We start from the raw sequence: 14,049 nt of genomic DNA, 5'->3' as shown, positions 1-14,049 counted from the left end.
TTAACTCTGCTTTACATTTTGTTTTGTTTTTTTCTGGACTCTGCCTTTAACCCGACTCTTTTACTGTAACTGACAGTACAGATCTACAGACCGATCCCTGAGCCTCTGCGTCTGCTCTTCAGGCAACAGAACAGAATCCGACAATAGAAACTGAAGAGCCAATCCAGAGCGGCGCTAAAATGCTCCTTCCTTAGCAACGCTGTCAATCAAACCTGTTGCTAACGCTAGCGGGAGTGACCTCGGGGAAAGACGGCGCCTGATTTGTCGCCTGATCAAAAACAACTTGTGCTTTCAGTGAATATATTATTTTCAAACCATCAGAACAGACATGATGATCTAAATGCCCCACAGAAGTGTAATAAACCTCCATTTGCCCCGCTGCCCCCCCCAGGACCCCCCCGGCGCCCCGCCCTCTGCCTGTTCCTCTGGACCGTCCTGTCCTGCTGTGCGGTCAGTGCGGGTCTCGTGTTTGTGTCCAGTGCCACATTCACAGCGACACAAACTACACTGTGAAATCCAATTTGGTTGGCAGACGTCCAAACTGGAAACATCCGCCGCAGCCAAACCATCTCCAAACACGCTCCAAATGAGATCAGGACGCACTCTGCTCCAAACCACAGCAGCACGGTCAACAGGGAGTGACCGGACAGAGGGAGTGACCGGACAGAGGGAGTGACCGGACAGAGGGAGTGACCGAGGGGGGGAGTGACCGCACCAGACACAGGGAGTGACCGCACCAGACACAGGAAGTGACCACACTGGGCACACGGAGGGAGTGGACACACTGGACACTCCTGGACACTGGCCTCTTCATGTCTTTCTGGACACTTTTTGCAGGGTTTTATTCTGCCTGTTCATGTTTTGATGATTATTTGTGATTATTTATGTTTTGATTTGTGTGATTTTAATGTTTCTTATTCTGTAAAACACTTTGAAAAACTTTGTACAAACTCTGCTGTACAAATAAACTGAAATTACCACTATGGAACTTTTTCTGGAGGGTCTGCCACCTGCTTGTCTCCATGGAGATGCATATGTTTAATGCCAGAGTGTGGAATATTAACAAATCCATAGAGACAAATACTGTAGGTGGTGGAATCATTTAGGAAAGTTACACTGTGAACCTTTATCTAACACACATTTGGGACAGATTTACATTTTTGTTCATTTATTCAGTGACTCAAAGTGAATATTTACCCAGTGAAGTTTGTAGTTTGATTCCTACATCTGGAAATAAACTGTTTTTGTGTCATTTGGCAGGACATTTTTATCACTGTCGGTCCTTTTTTATACATTTGCCTGTCAGATTTTTACAGTTTAAGACAAGACTGAAATCCACCTCTTCTCCCTGGTATTTAACACTAGCCCCGCCTCTTCTCCCTGGTATTTAACATTTAACACTAGCCCCGCCTCTTCTCCCTGGTATTTAACATTTAACACTAGCCCCGCCTCTTCTCCCTGGTATTTAACATTTAACACTAGCCCCGCCTCTTCTCCCTGGTATTTAACACTAGCCCCGCCTCTTCTCCCTGGTATTTAACATTTAACACTAGCCCCGCCTCTTCTCCCTGGTATTTAACACTACACAGCACATACAGGTGTTTTATTATCTATATATTTGTTTTGTTGTTTTTTTTTACTTTTGTGTGGAGCACTTTGAGCAGCTGACATTGTATTTAAATGTGCTATAGAAATAATTCAAGTTCATTTTATTTTGGACTTTATATAAAAATATAAATTATAAATCATATAAATAACTGAAAACCAGTCCATATGTTTGATCAGCCCAGTCCACACGGAAAATACAGAAAGAAATGAAGAGAATTCTGCAGTAAAAAGGAAATATGATGCATTTATCTGACATTTTAATTTTATTTTTGTTTCGTTCCTTCTGCAGAGGGACATGCTGGACGTGAGTCAGATCATGAAGGACCTGGCCAGTATGGTGCACGAGCAAGGAGACGCCATCGGTAAGACATTTTTTATTTATTTTAGACGGATTTAAACATCCCAGACCAAAATATCGTCTTTTTCTCTAAAACTGGTTCCACAAAACCTGATTGCATCCTACTCACTTTGCCTCTAGTTTTATTCTAGTTTAGAGCAACACTAACACTTTATTATTAGTCTGTTACATCTCCAAAGCTCAAAATGCGACGTTCCACCTTGTGATGTCATCAAGTGGTAGTTTTCACGTTAACTCCGCCTCCTTTTACCTTTAGTTCAGTCGAGATAAGAGACAACTCCAGGACTGAAATGATCCAAATGATTCTATAAATGAAGATGTGTGGAGTTTAAAAACACAGTGGAGCACTTCCTGTATCACCACACGATGACATCACAAGGTGGAACAGAGTGTTTTCAGTTTAAGAGAAGAACTCAGCCTAAATCTGCAGAAACAAAACACAACTCCAGGTCTGTGTGTGACGAGGAAATGACATTAAAACAGAGAAAACAGTGTAATCTGGGCCTTTAAACAGTGTAATCTGGGCCTTTAAACAGTGTAATCTGGGCCTTTAAACAGTGTAATATGGGCCCTTTAAACAGTGTAATATGGGCCTTTAAACAGTGTAATATGGGCCTTTAAACAGTGTAATATGGGCCCTTTAAACAGTGTAATCTGGGCCCTTTAAACAGTGTAATCTGGGCCTTTAAACAGTGTAATATGGGCCCTTTAAACAGTGTAATATGGGCCCTTTAAACAGTGTAATATGGGCCATTTAAACAGTGTAATATGGGCCTTTAAACAGTGTAATATGGGCCCTTTAAACAGTGTAATATGGGCCATTTAAACAGTGTAATCTGGCCCTTTAAACAGTGTAATATGGGCCTTTAAACAGTGTAATATGGCCCTTTAAACAGTGTAATATGGGCCCTTTAAACAGTGTAATATGGGCCTTTAAACAGTGTAATATGGGCCTTTAAACAGTGTAATATGGGCCCTTTAAACAGTGTAATATGGGCCTTTAAACAGTGTAATATGGGCCCTTTAAACAGTGTAATATGGGCCTTTAAACAGTGTAATATGGGCCCTTTAAACAGTGTAATATGGGCCTTTAAACAGTGTAATCTGGGCCTTTAAACAGTGTAATATGGGCCCTTTAAACAGTGTAATCTGGGCCTTTAAACAGTGTAATCTGGGCCCTTTAAACAGTGTAATATGGGCCCTTTAAACAGTGTAATCTGGGCCTTTAAACAGTGTAATCTGGGCCCTTTAAACAGTGTAATATGGGCCATTTAAACAGTGTAATATGGGCCCTTTAAACAGTGTAATATGGGCCTTTAAACAGTAGTAATATGGGCCCTTTAAACAGTGTAATCTGGGCCCTTTAAACAGTGTAATATGGGCCCTTTAAACAGTGTAATATGGGCCCTTTAAACAGTGTAATATGGGCCCTTTAAACAGTGTAATATGGGCCTTTAAACAGTGTAATATGGGCCCTTTAAACAGTGTAATATGGGCCTTTAAACAGTGTAATCTGGGCCTTTAAACAGTGTAATATGGCCTTTAAACAGTGTAATATGGGCCCTTTAAACAGTGTAATCTGGGCCCTTTAAACAGTGTAATCTGGGCCCTTTAAACAGTGTAATATGGGCCCTTTAAACAGTGTAATATGGGCCTTTAAACAGTGTAATATGGGCCCTTTAAACAGTGTAATATGGGCCTTTAAACAGTGTAATATGGGCCTTTAAACAGTGTAATCTGGCCCTTTAAACAGTGTAATCTGGGCCCTTTAAACAGTGTAATCTGGGCCCTTTAAACAGTGTAATCTGGGCCTTTAAACAGTGTAATATGGGCCCTTTAAACAGTGTAATATGGGCCTTTAAACAGTGTAATATGGGCCTTTAAACAGTATAATATGGGCCCTTTAAACAGTGTAATATGGGCCCTTTAAACAGTGTAATATGGGCCTTTAAACAGTATAATCTGGGCCCTTTAAACAGTGTAATATGGGCCCTTTAAACAGTGTAATATGGGCCTTTAAACAGTGTAATATGGGCCCTTTAAACAGTGTAATCTGGGCCTTTAAACAGTGTAATATGGGCCCTTTAAACAGTGTAATATGGGCCTTTAAACAGTGTAATATGGGCCTTTAAACAATGTAATCTGGGCCCTTTAAACAGTGTAATCCGGGCCGTTTCGTGACCTTGAATCGTGCACGTGCAGCACATGGACATTCTTGTGTCTCAGTTTTTATGACGCGTCCACAGATCAGAGATAAACATCAGCGTTTACGGCACAGAACACGATGATGTAATAGTCTCTGGTTCGTCTTCGCGTCTTGGAGCCGTGCGTTTCCAGACCGCGCCGTGACTTTACCTTTGCCCACGATAAAACACAGACCTGCACATTAGCTCAAGGACAGAAGCAAAACAAACGGTAATGTAAAAATACGACCCAATCTACTCACCGTGCATTATTTATGTCTCTAAATGTTAACTATTGTAATTACCTCAGTGTTACCGAGGAGAGAGGAGGGCCGCCGTGGGCCGCCGTGGGCCGGGGTACTCCAGTATGTGAGCGTGGCTTTAAAGGGTACTTAAAGGGCATGTACATTAGCCTGATTGAAGGCCGCAGACACAGGGTTATTCTCCAGCTAAAGGCAGCAATTAGGAGAAGTTATGGCTGTAGTAACTTGAAGAAGCAGTTTATTTTTACACCTGAAAGGCCAGTGCTGAGGCAGGACAAAGATATTAGGTCCAAATGTAACAATAAGTCGTTTATCAGGTTTACAGTTCACAAACACAGTGGGACGAGCTGTGGCCCAGACGTGTTTGTGGAAAATCTAAATTATAATTAAACTAAATGAAAAATAGAAACATTTTTATACGGCAGTTTTCCACCTTCAAGACGCAAAGTGATAAGACTCTGATCTGTTCTAACGTCGTTTCCTCGTCACAAACAGACCTGGAGTTTTGTTTTGTTTCTGCAGATTTAGGCTGAGTTCTTCTCTCAAACTGAAAACACTCTGTTCCACCTTGTGATGTCATCATGTGGCGATACAGGAAGTGCTCCTCTGTGTTTTTAAACTCCACACACCTTCATTTATAGAATCATTTGGATCATTTCAGTCCTGGATTTGTCTCTTATCTCGACTGAACTAAAGGTAAAAGTAGGAGGAGTTAACGTGAAAACTACCACCTGATGACATCACAAGGTGGAACAGAGCGTTTTGAGCTTTGTAGATGTTACAGACTAATAATAAAGTGCGACTCAAACATGTGAATGAAACAAAACACAACTCCAGGTCTGTTTTTGATGCGATAACAACATTATAAGGAGTCCGTTTTTGTGTGATATTGAACATTTAAAGTGCATTTGATCATTTTTCATGTTTTTTTATTTCCGTTTTGTTTTAACGGGACGGTCCCTGTGCTCAGTATTTATCATCGTTTACATAATTTACATCAGTTAAGCGGCACTTTGTGGGAAAAAAAGTGGCAAAGAATCATAAAAACTGAATTGTTCTTCCGCTTTACGACATGGAAATTTTCCTCCAAAATGCAAAAAAAAAGGAGAAAATTTCCGCACGAGGAGCCATTTTTCTGACAGTTTAAAGTTTCATTTCACAAAATAAAGGTGTATTATAACTATTGTGTAATTTACGTGTTATGTTTGCTCGTTAACATTTATGAAATTACCTCTGCGTGCGTCATATCGGCTCAATATCGACCCTGAAACCGGAAAAACCTGCTGGATCAGATATCGACGTCCAAATATCGATTCAGCCGATATATCATTGGACGTATAAAGTGAAGTAAGACGACTATTTCCAGGTCGTAGTTGCCCCAGAAACTTCATTATAGAAACTGTTCTGTCTTTACGTTTATTTAGAGAAAAATATAAGGACAAAACCAGGGCCGTTAACAGAAACGTGGGGCCCGGGGCAGGACGCCTCACACGGGCCCCCCCAGTGTTAATTAATATAAAATCATGATTTATTACAACCCCAATTCAAATGAAGTTGTGACGCTGTGTAAAACTGAACTCACACGTCGACGAAAACGGTGCGGAAACTCGACAAACACCTTCTACACTGAGCTGATGCTAAATATATGAATCATTCTTATAATTTTAGCAATAAACAAACACATGAAGGACCTGGATTTAAAGAACTTTATGTAAGATTGTGTTTTTAAATTTGATAAATGAGATGTAACTGTGTCCGGGGGAGTCGACAGGGGGTAAAACTTACAAAAAATACAGAATACGGTGATTTGCAAACCCTTTTCGAACTATATTGAACTGAATAAACTACAAAGACGCAATATTTAATGTTCAAACTGATAAACTTTATTCTTTTTATGTAAATATTCACTCATTTTCAGTTTGATGCCCGCAACACGTTCAATAAAGTCGTAGATTCAGCAAGAATGGGAAAAGATTCAACAATAAACTTTTATCACTCGTTGTTAAAAGGAAAGGTGATGTAACGCAGTGGTAAACATGCCCCTGTCCAGCTTCATCAAGTTCAAAATGAGTGAATGTTTGAATAAAAACAATAAAGTTTATCAGTTTGAGTGTTAAATATCATGTTTTTTAGTTTATTCAGTTCAATATAGTTGGAAAAGTGTTTGCAAATCACCGTATTCTGTATTTTTTGTACGTTTTACCCCCGGCGACGCCCCCGGACACAGTTACATCTCGTTTATCGAATTTAAAAACACAATCTTACATAAAGTTCTTTAAATATATTTAGCATCAGCTCAGTGTAGAAGGTGTTTGTCGAGTTTCCGCACCGTTTTCGTCGACGTGTGAGTTCTGTATTCACGTCCGCCGCATAATTCGTCCGTCACTTCGCCATCTGCATGTGAAAAAGGTTCGATTCTTCTTTTAAAAGCCCAAAGTCCACGCCGCGCCGCCACCGTAACGCACAAACGTAGAAAAACCCTCACGCGTTTAGCCTCCGTGTGACTTTCCATCGCTCCACCGCAGGGTCCAATCTTATCACCGACTCAAACGTTTTGCTTATTAAAACGAGGGGGGCTGTGAAATTGCCGGCGGTACTTTTGTGAATGGGCTTCTTCTGCGTAGTGTCAGATCTGAATGGCGTGATTGTGGCGCGGAGGCGTTTGGAAGCAAAAGCAGTGGGACATACAAAGACGTGAACGCTGACAGACTGGATTAGAGCGTTTTGGTTGGGGCTGAGGACACTCTGAGAGCAGCTGGAGAGCCACAATCAACAGTCCCGGCTCTACGTGGGCTACAAAAGCGCCATTAAAACGGATTCAACGGGGGGAAAATCCAAAGAGGACATTTTGCATTTGAAATATTACGATTAGAAAGTTGGATGTTTTGTGTTTTGTTAAAATGTCGTGTGTTTTGTTCTATATGTTTGTCACTGTGATGTTTAGTGTCGCGGTTAATGTGCTGAAAATGAAGCGTAAAAGCAACAAACGGTAATGAAAAGTATGTTCTAAATCAAAACCAGAACCTTAATATAATTTAACACGACGTCTAAGCAAAAATATGGGAAAAATAAAAGGTAAAAAAAAAAAGGTTAGGAGTAACTAAGTGTGAAATGATTATGAGAAACTATAAACACAGGCTCATTCTTTCAAATTAAGTGTTGATCAAACCAAATATATGTTTTTTGTTTGATTCAGAAATCAGCTTCATGGGAATGGCTTTGTTTTTTTTGTTTTTTTGGGGTTTTTTTTACAAAAAATGAACGTTGTTTAATTTGTAAATTTACTTAAATGTTACGACTCAGAGTCAGAGAACTAAACCAGGACTAAACCAAAACTAAACCAGAACTAAACCAGGACTAAACTGGAACTAAACCGGGACTAAACTGGGACTAAACTGGAACTAAACCGGGACTAAACATGGACTAAACCAGGACTAAACCGGGACTAAACCAGAACTAAACCAGGACTAAACTGGGACTAAACTGGAGCTAAACCAGGACTAAACCAGAACTAAACCAGGACTAAACTGGGACTAAACTGGAGCTAAACCTGGACTAAACCGGGACTAAACTGGAGCTAAACCAGGACTAAACAGGGACTAAACATGGACTAAACCAGGACTAAACCAGGACTAAATCAGGACTAAACCAGGACTAAACCAGGACTAAAGCTGGACTAAACCAGGACTAAACCAGGACTAAAACAGGACTAAACCGGGACTAAACTGGAGCTAAACCGGGACTAAACATGGACTAAATCAGGACTAAACATGGACTAAAGGTCTATCTGTGCATTTGACTGAAGTGATTATTTTTAACATGTTCAAAATTGAAACAAAACAAAAACTTACAGATAAAAAACGATAAAAAAGACAAGATTCTGTTGTTTTTGTTGAACAAATTTCAGCTCAAATCTTTATCAAAATCACCACATTTGCAGCTTTATTAGACCTCAAATATTTATGAAATACTTTTACTTCTCCCTCTTTAAACGAGTACTTAAATACTTGTACTTAAGTAGATTTTTCATGTGATACTTTTACTTTTGCGTATCTTTTTCCTGTACTTTTACGTAACAACACTGAGTACTTCTTCAGCACTAACAAAACGTGAGTTATGAATGAAAAATCTGACTTTACGTTTCTAAAAACCTGCGTTAGACCAAAGTATTGTTACGATTACCCAAAATGCAACTGCGGCGCGTTCTGCGACTATCACTGACCTCACTATTTAAGTCAATGAGGCCTGTAGTAATCCACTTTCCTCTCCTCTCTGTCGAGTTCAAAAGTTAATTCTACACGAGCTCTTTGGCATCGTCGTAATTACCGGGGCTATCTCCACCAACCCCGTCCCGACGCTCCCAAACAATCAATACAACACCCACTTTATCTGTTTTCCAAAATATATGCGGCCGATTACGCCTGTAGTCCAAATATGTTAGCACGCACACGCCATTAGCCCCGTTCAGTCTCGTTCCATTAACCCACCGCTATTGACACGGCATAAAGCAGCGGCCTTGTTTTTAATGGGGTTGTTAGTCGTGCGTTGGGGCTGTGCAGGTTACAATCGTCAGTAACTGCAGACACTTTTCCATTAGGCTCATTATGATTCTGCAAACTGGGACGGCGCAGAGATTAGGAGACGAGTCGATCGGACGCAGGTTCAAACACGTGTGGAGTGAGAGGAAAGAGAAAAGAATCGAACGCAGGAGATATTTTTATAGTTTTGAGACGAGAGATTGTGTAAAGAAGTGAGTGAGAGTCTGACGTCGGCGCAACTTCAGCTCCAAATGAAGCTCATCGAGGTCAGAGCAGGTACAGAGGCCAATCTGTGTAGAGTTTAATATGTGGAATTGTGTCCACAAGTATCACAGCAACCAAGGAGCCAATCAGGAGCGAGGCTGTTGAAGGGAACGCCCCCTTCCCGCCCACACACAACTGGTTTAACAGAGAGCAGACGCTTAGCAACACTGTCAATCAGTTCTGTTGCTAACGCTAACTGAAGTAAACTCAGGGAAAGAAGACGCCTGATTTGTCTGTTAATGGTCATATCTTGTTCTTTATTATTTTATTTTATTTATTTTATTTTATTTATTTTTTTATTTTATGTTATTTTATTTATTGTATTTATTTTATTTATGTTATTTTATGATATTTTATTTATTTATTTTTTATTTATTTATTTATTTATTTATTTTTTTTTCTGATCTGCGTTCTCTATACCAGGGCTGTCAGTAAAACGGCTCCTCTCAAAGGGCCAGATGTAAAATAAATGTAAATACCTTTATAACTTTTTAATGAACTGTTTCTGTATGTATTACTTATTCAAGTTACAAATATCGCATATTAATTTGCATAGGTGTAAAAATTATGTCTGTTTAACGACGTGTCTCTTGATAAAATGAAATGTTAAAATCGTCCTACCTTTTAATTTACCCTGGGCCACATTTGGACCGTGGGCCTTGAGTTTGACACGTGTTCTCTAAACTCTCCTCTCTCATTTACAAATCACTAGAACTAGAACTTTTCTCTGCCGTCTCCACCTTCACCTCCTCCACAATCACAGAAATGTCACACACACAACACAACACACACACACAACACACACGACACAACACACACAACACACACAACACACACGACACAACACACACAACACACACGACACACACAACACAACACACACAACACGACACAACACACACTTGTCACATACATAAAAAGTTCATATCTTGATTTACAGACACAATAGTGAAATAAAAACCAGGACGCAGTTTTTAAAAATAAATAATTAAACTCAAAATAACAACCAAAAAAAAAAAAAAAAAAAAAAAAAAAAAGTCTCAAAATAAATAAAAAATAAATAAATAAATAAAAAATTAAATAATAATAATAATAATAATAATAATAATAATAATAATAATAATAATAATAATAATAATAATAATAATAATAATAATAACTAAGAAAAAAGAAAATAAAAATAAAAAACACAAAACAAAAACTAAAAAATGCTAAAAATAACAAACTAAACTAAAGAGAGGGGGGACATGGTTTTTAGACAGAAACTGAACTGGACAAATAGTGGATGGAGCAGGAAGTGCAAACATGATCACTTCCTGTTTGTAGCGTGATGCTAGCAGGTTAGCTACGCCCGTTTATATAATATGTCCAGCTGTTGTTTATTCAGAAGTCCTATCCTCTGTGGTATTTTAGTTTTAAATTACGCCACAATGGTGTTTTCTCAGCCCAAATATAAGTTTTGTTTGATTCAGAAATCAGCCTCTTTTCATGGAATGTTCCACAATATTTCTTTAACCCGATGTATCTCCATGGAGACAAGCAGTGCACCAAGTCACAGATCTGCTCACGATTAGAAAGTCTGTGTTTTTAATTTATTTAGTGATAAAAAAAAATGCCTCTAGTTGCTGTAAATTAATGCTATATAAATAAGTAGAGTAGCATACGGGGAAAGTTCCACAGTGCACCTTTAGTATCGCCTCACTCGTCTTGTTCTGATCGATTTAAAAGTTCAAATTTATTTTAAAAGTTGTTGATGATTTGCACATTCTCCTGTTTTGTAAAGTCACAGCGTTTGGAAACTGCCGCGTTGAAAAATACTTTGACACGCGATAAATCAGGTCGTCTTTTTATATTTTTATCTTTTATATTTTTATCTTTTATATTTTTATCTTTTATATTTTTATCTTTTCTATTTCTCTCGCTCGTCCTGGTCCTGAATAAAACATCATTGCTAATGTTAGCCTTAGTATTATAACATCCACTGTCTTTTTAAGTCTCTGTCTGCAAAGTTATTCTCAAAAATCCACTTTGGAAAAACGGCGTTGGAGTTTTCACCTTTTCACATCAGCTCCATTTTCTCACGAGTCAAAGATTTGACAATTTTTCTGATTCTGGGCTGAGAAAATGGAGTCGGTTTGTGCGGAAAATTTATTATATCAAGTGTCTTTATTTCTGCAGGAAGAGCCCAAACAGAACACACACAACACAACACACAACATCGCAACACACACACAACAAGACAACAACACAACACACAACAAGACAACAACACACACAAACACAGAACAACACAACAGACAAAGGCCCAGGTTCATTTAAAACATTAAAAACAGGAGCTGAGTGTAAATGAGACGAACATGAAGAGTTCAAAGTTTTCATGTCAACAGCAGAAAGTACCACAGAAAGTACCAGTACTTACCAGTATATACTACAGTAAGTACCACAGATAGTACCAGTACTTCCTAGTGCCAGTACCATAATGTGTGTCTTTAAAATACAGTTAAAGTTTTGATAGTTCCAGTTTGTGTCACTGTCATGTTCATTTAAATCGTATCATTTATTTGTTGTTGTTTTTGTTGTTTCTTTTCAGTCTGTTGTTGTTTTAATGTGACATTTGTCATAATAAAGTGTTTGTGTTTTCACTTTTGTCTTGTGTATTTTCTCTGAACTTATAATGAAATAAAGATTCATCTGCCTCATAACAACATATTCACTTAATACGACATACTGCAGTAAGTACAGTACTAGTACCAGTACTTATTAGTGCAAGTATCACTTTAAGTACCACAAAGTACCACTATTAGTTATACAGTATGTATCAGTATAAGTACCAGCCAAAGTACCACCAGAAGAAGGTTTTTAAATGACATTAGATTAAAGGGGCTGTGCCTGAATTTTTGACGTGAAAAAACAGAAGAAGTTCATTATTTACAACAGTTTCCAATTCAGAGCTCACAAACAGAATAAGACCCTCCATAAACAGACACGGGCCTCATTTTCAACCTCAGAGTCTTTTACACTCGATCTGCTCTGGGACAAAGCAGATTTGACTTAATTAAATGAAACGATTGAGTCCAGTTCCTTTAAAAAGTGTCTCTTTAAACCAGTCACTGCTTCAGCACCACGGACAGCTCCTGCTCCCTGTTTTCACTAAAGTGTTTCTCGTTTTTCTTTGTGCGTTTGCAGACAGCATAGAGGACTACATCCAGACCACATCATCCAACGTGGAGTCAGCCAATCAGGAGCTCGCCAAGGCCAACCAGTACCAGGTAAACTCCAATTTAAGAAAAATATAGAGGCAAATTTCACTTTTTCGTTTAGTTTTACTGATTAAATTTAGTCTGCTCTTAATGTGCTGCTTGTGTTTGATAAAAGAAAAGAGTTGAATCGGGAGAATTGTCTTTATGTTGATCTGCTCTTGCGTCACAAACTTTTCAGACCAAAATATGAACAAACAGAGTCGACTTTAAAATGACATTAAACTGGTGAAACTCAAACTCCAATATCTGCTTAAAGAGTTTGATCCACTTTTAGTCCTTGTTTGGGACATTTCTGGTTTTGAACAACTTTAGTAACTTTATAGACCTGGTTTAGATCTGGTGGTCCCTCGAAACAGCGCCACCTACAGTATTTTCTTATGATACTGTGGTACTGTGGTACTTGGTGTGAAATGTTCAGAGAATCAATTTTCTATTTATTTATATTTATTTTTTAACTGAAGCATCAGGTTTTAACAGAAAAAGTCAAAATTCTGGTGTCATATTATTATTTTTGATTTTTTTATTTATTTATTCATGTAGTTTAATTAGTTAACTCTTTATTTATTTAATTAATTATTTATTAATTTATGTATTTATTTACTCATTATGTGTTTATTTATTTATTAATATGTATGTATTTAATTATGTATTCATATTTTTTCATTCATTTATTTTTTTGTTATTTATTCATATATTTATTTATTGGTCTTTAGTCCAGGTCTTTGGTCCAGGTCTTTGGTCCAGGTCTTTGGTCCAGGTCTTTAGTCCAGGTCTTTGGTCCAGGTCTTTAGTCCAGGTCTTTGGTCCAGGTCTTTGGTCCAGGTCTTTAGTCCAGGTCTTTAGTCCAGGTCTTTGGTCCAGGTCTTTGGTCCAGGTCTTTGGTCCAGGTCTTTGGTCCAGGTCTTTGGTCCAGGTCTTTAGTCCAGGTCTTTAGTCCAGGTCTTTGGTCCAGGTCTTTAGTCCAGGTCTTTGGTCCAGGTCTTTGGTCCAGGTCTTTAGTCCAGGTCTTTGGTCCAGGTCTTTGGTCCAGGTCTTTAGTCCAGGTCTTTGGTCCAGGTCTTTGGTCCAGGTCTTTGGTCCAGGTCTTTGGTCCAGGTCTTTGGTCCAGGTCTTTGGTCCAGGTCTTTAGTCCAGGTCTTTGGTCCAGGTCTTTAGTCCAGGTCTTTAGTCCAGGTCTTTGGTCCAGGTCTTTAGTCCAGGTCTTTGGTCCAGGTCTTTGGTCCAGGTCTTTGGTCCAGGTCTTTGGTCCAGGTCTTTAGTCCAGGTCTTTAGTCCAGGTCTTTAGTCCAGGTCTTTAGTCCAGGTCTTTGGTCCAGGTCTTTGGTCCAGGTCTTTAGTCCAGGTCTTTGGTCCAGGTCTTTAGTCCAGGTCTTTGGTCCAGGTCTTTGGTCCAGGTCTTTGGTCCAGGTCTTTAGTCCAGGTCTTTAGTCCAGGTCTTTGGTCCAGGTCTTTAGTCCAGGTCTTTGGTCCAGGTCTTTGGTCCAGGTCTTTAGTCCAGGTCTTTAGTCCAGGTCTTTAGTCCAGGTCTTTAGTCCAGGTCTTTGGTCCAGGTCTTTGGTCCAGGTCTTTAGTCCA

The 14,049-nt window shown here is 38.9% G+C and overlaps 1 protein-coding gene across 1 annotated transcript in view; it reads left to right on the top strand.

Moving 5' to 3' along the window:
* The window catches only part of tsnare1 (T-SNARE Domain Containing 1), a 266,917-nt gene that overhangs the window by 190,214 nt on the left and 62,654 nt on the right, over positions 1-14,049 (top strand). Inside the window, exons 8-9 of the mRNA XM_055227705.1 lie at positions 1,898-1,970; positions 12,401-12,483. Coding sequence (XP_055083680.1) covers positions 1,898-1,970; positions 12,401-12,483 — 156 coding nt within the window. The remainder of the gene's footprint in view (positions 1-1,897; positions 1,971-12,400; positions 12,484-14,049) is intronic.

The sequence above is a fragment of the Periophthalmus magnuspinnatus genome, chromosome 16 (assembly GCF_009829125.3).
Source record: "Periophthalmus magnuspinnatus isolate fPerMag1 chromosome 16, fPerMag1.2.pri, whole genome shotgun sequence".
NCBI lineage: Eukaryota > Metazoa > Chordata > Actinopteri > Gobiiformes > Gobiidae > Periophthalmus > Periophthalmus magnuspinnatus.
Note: the sequence above shows the minus strand (reverse complement) of the source record. Positions and strands in the feature narration are given on the sequence as shown.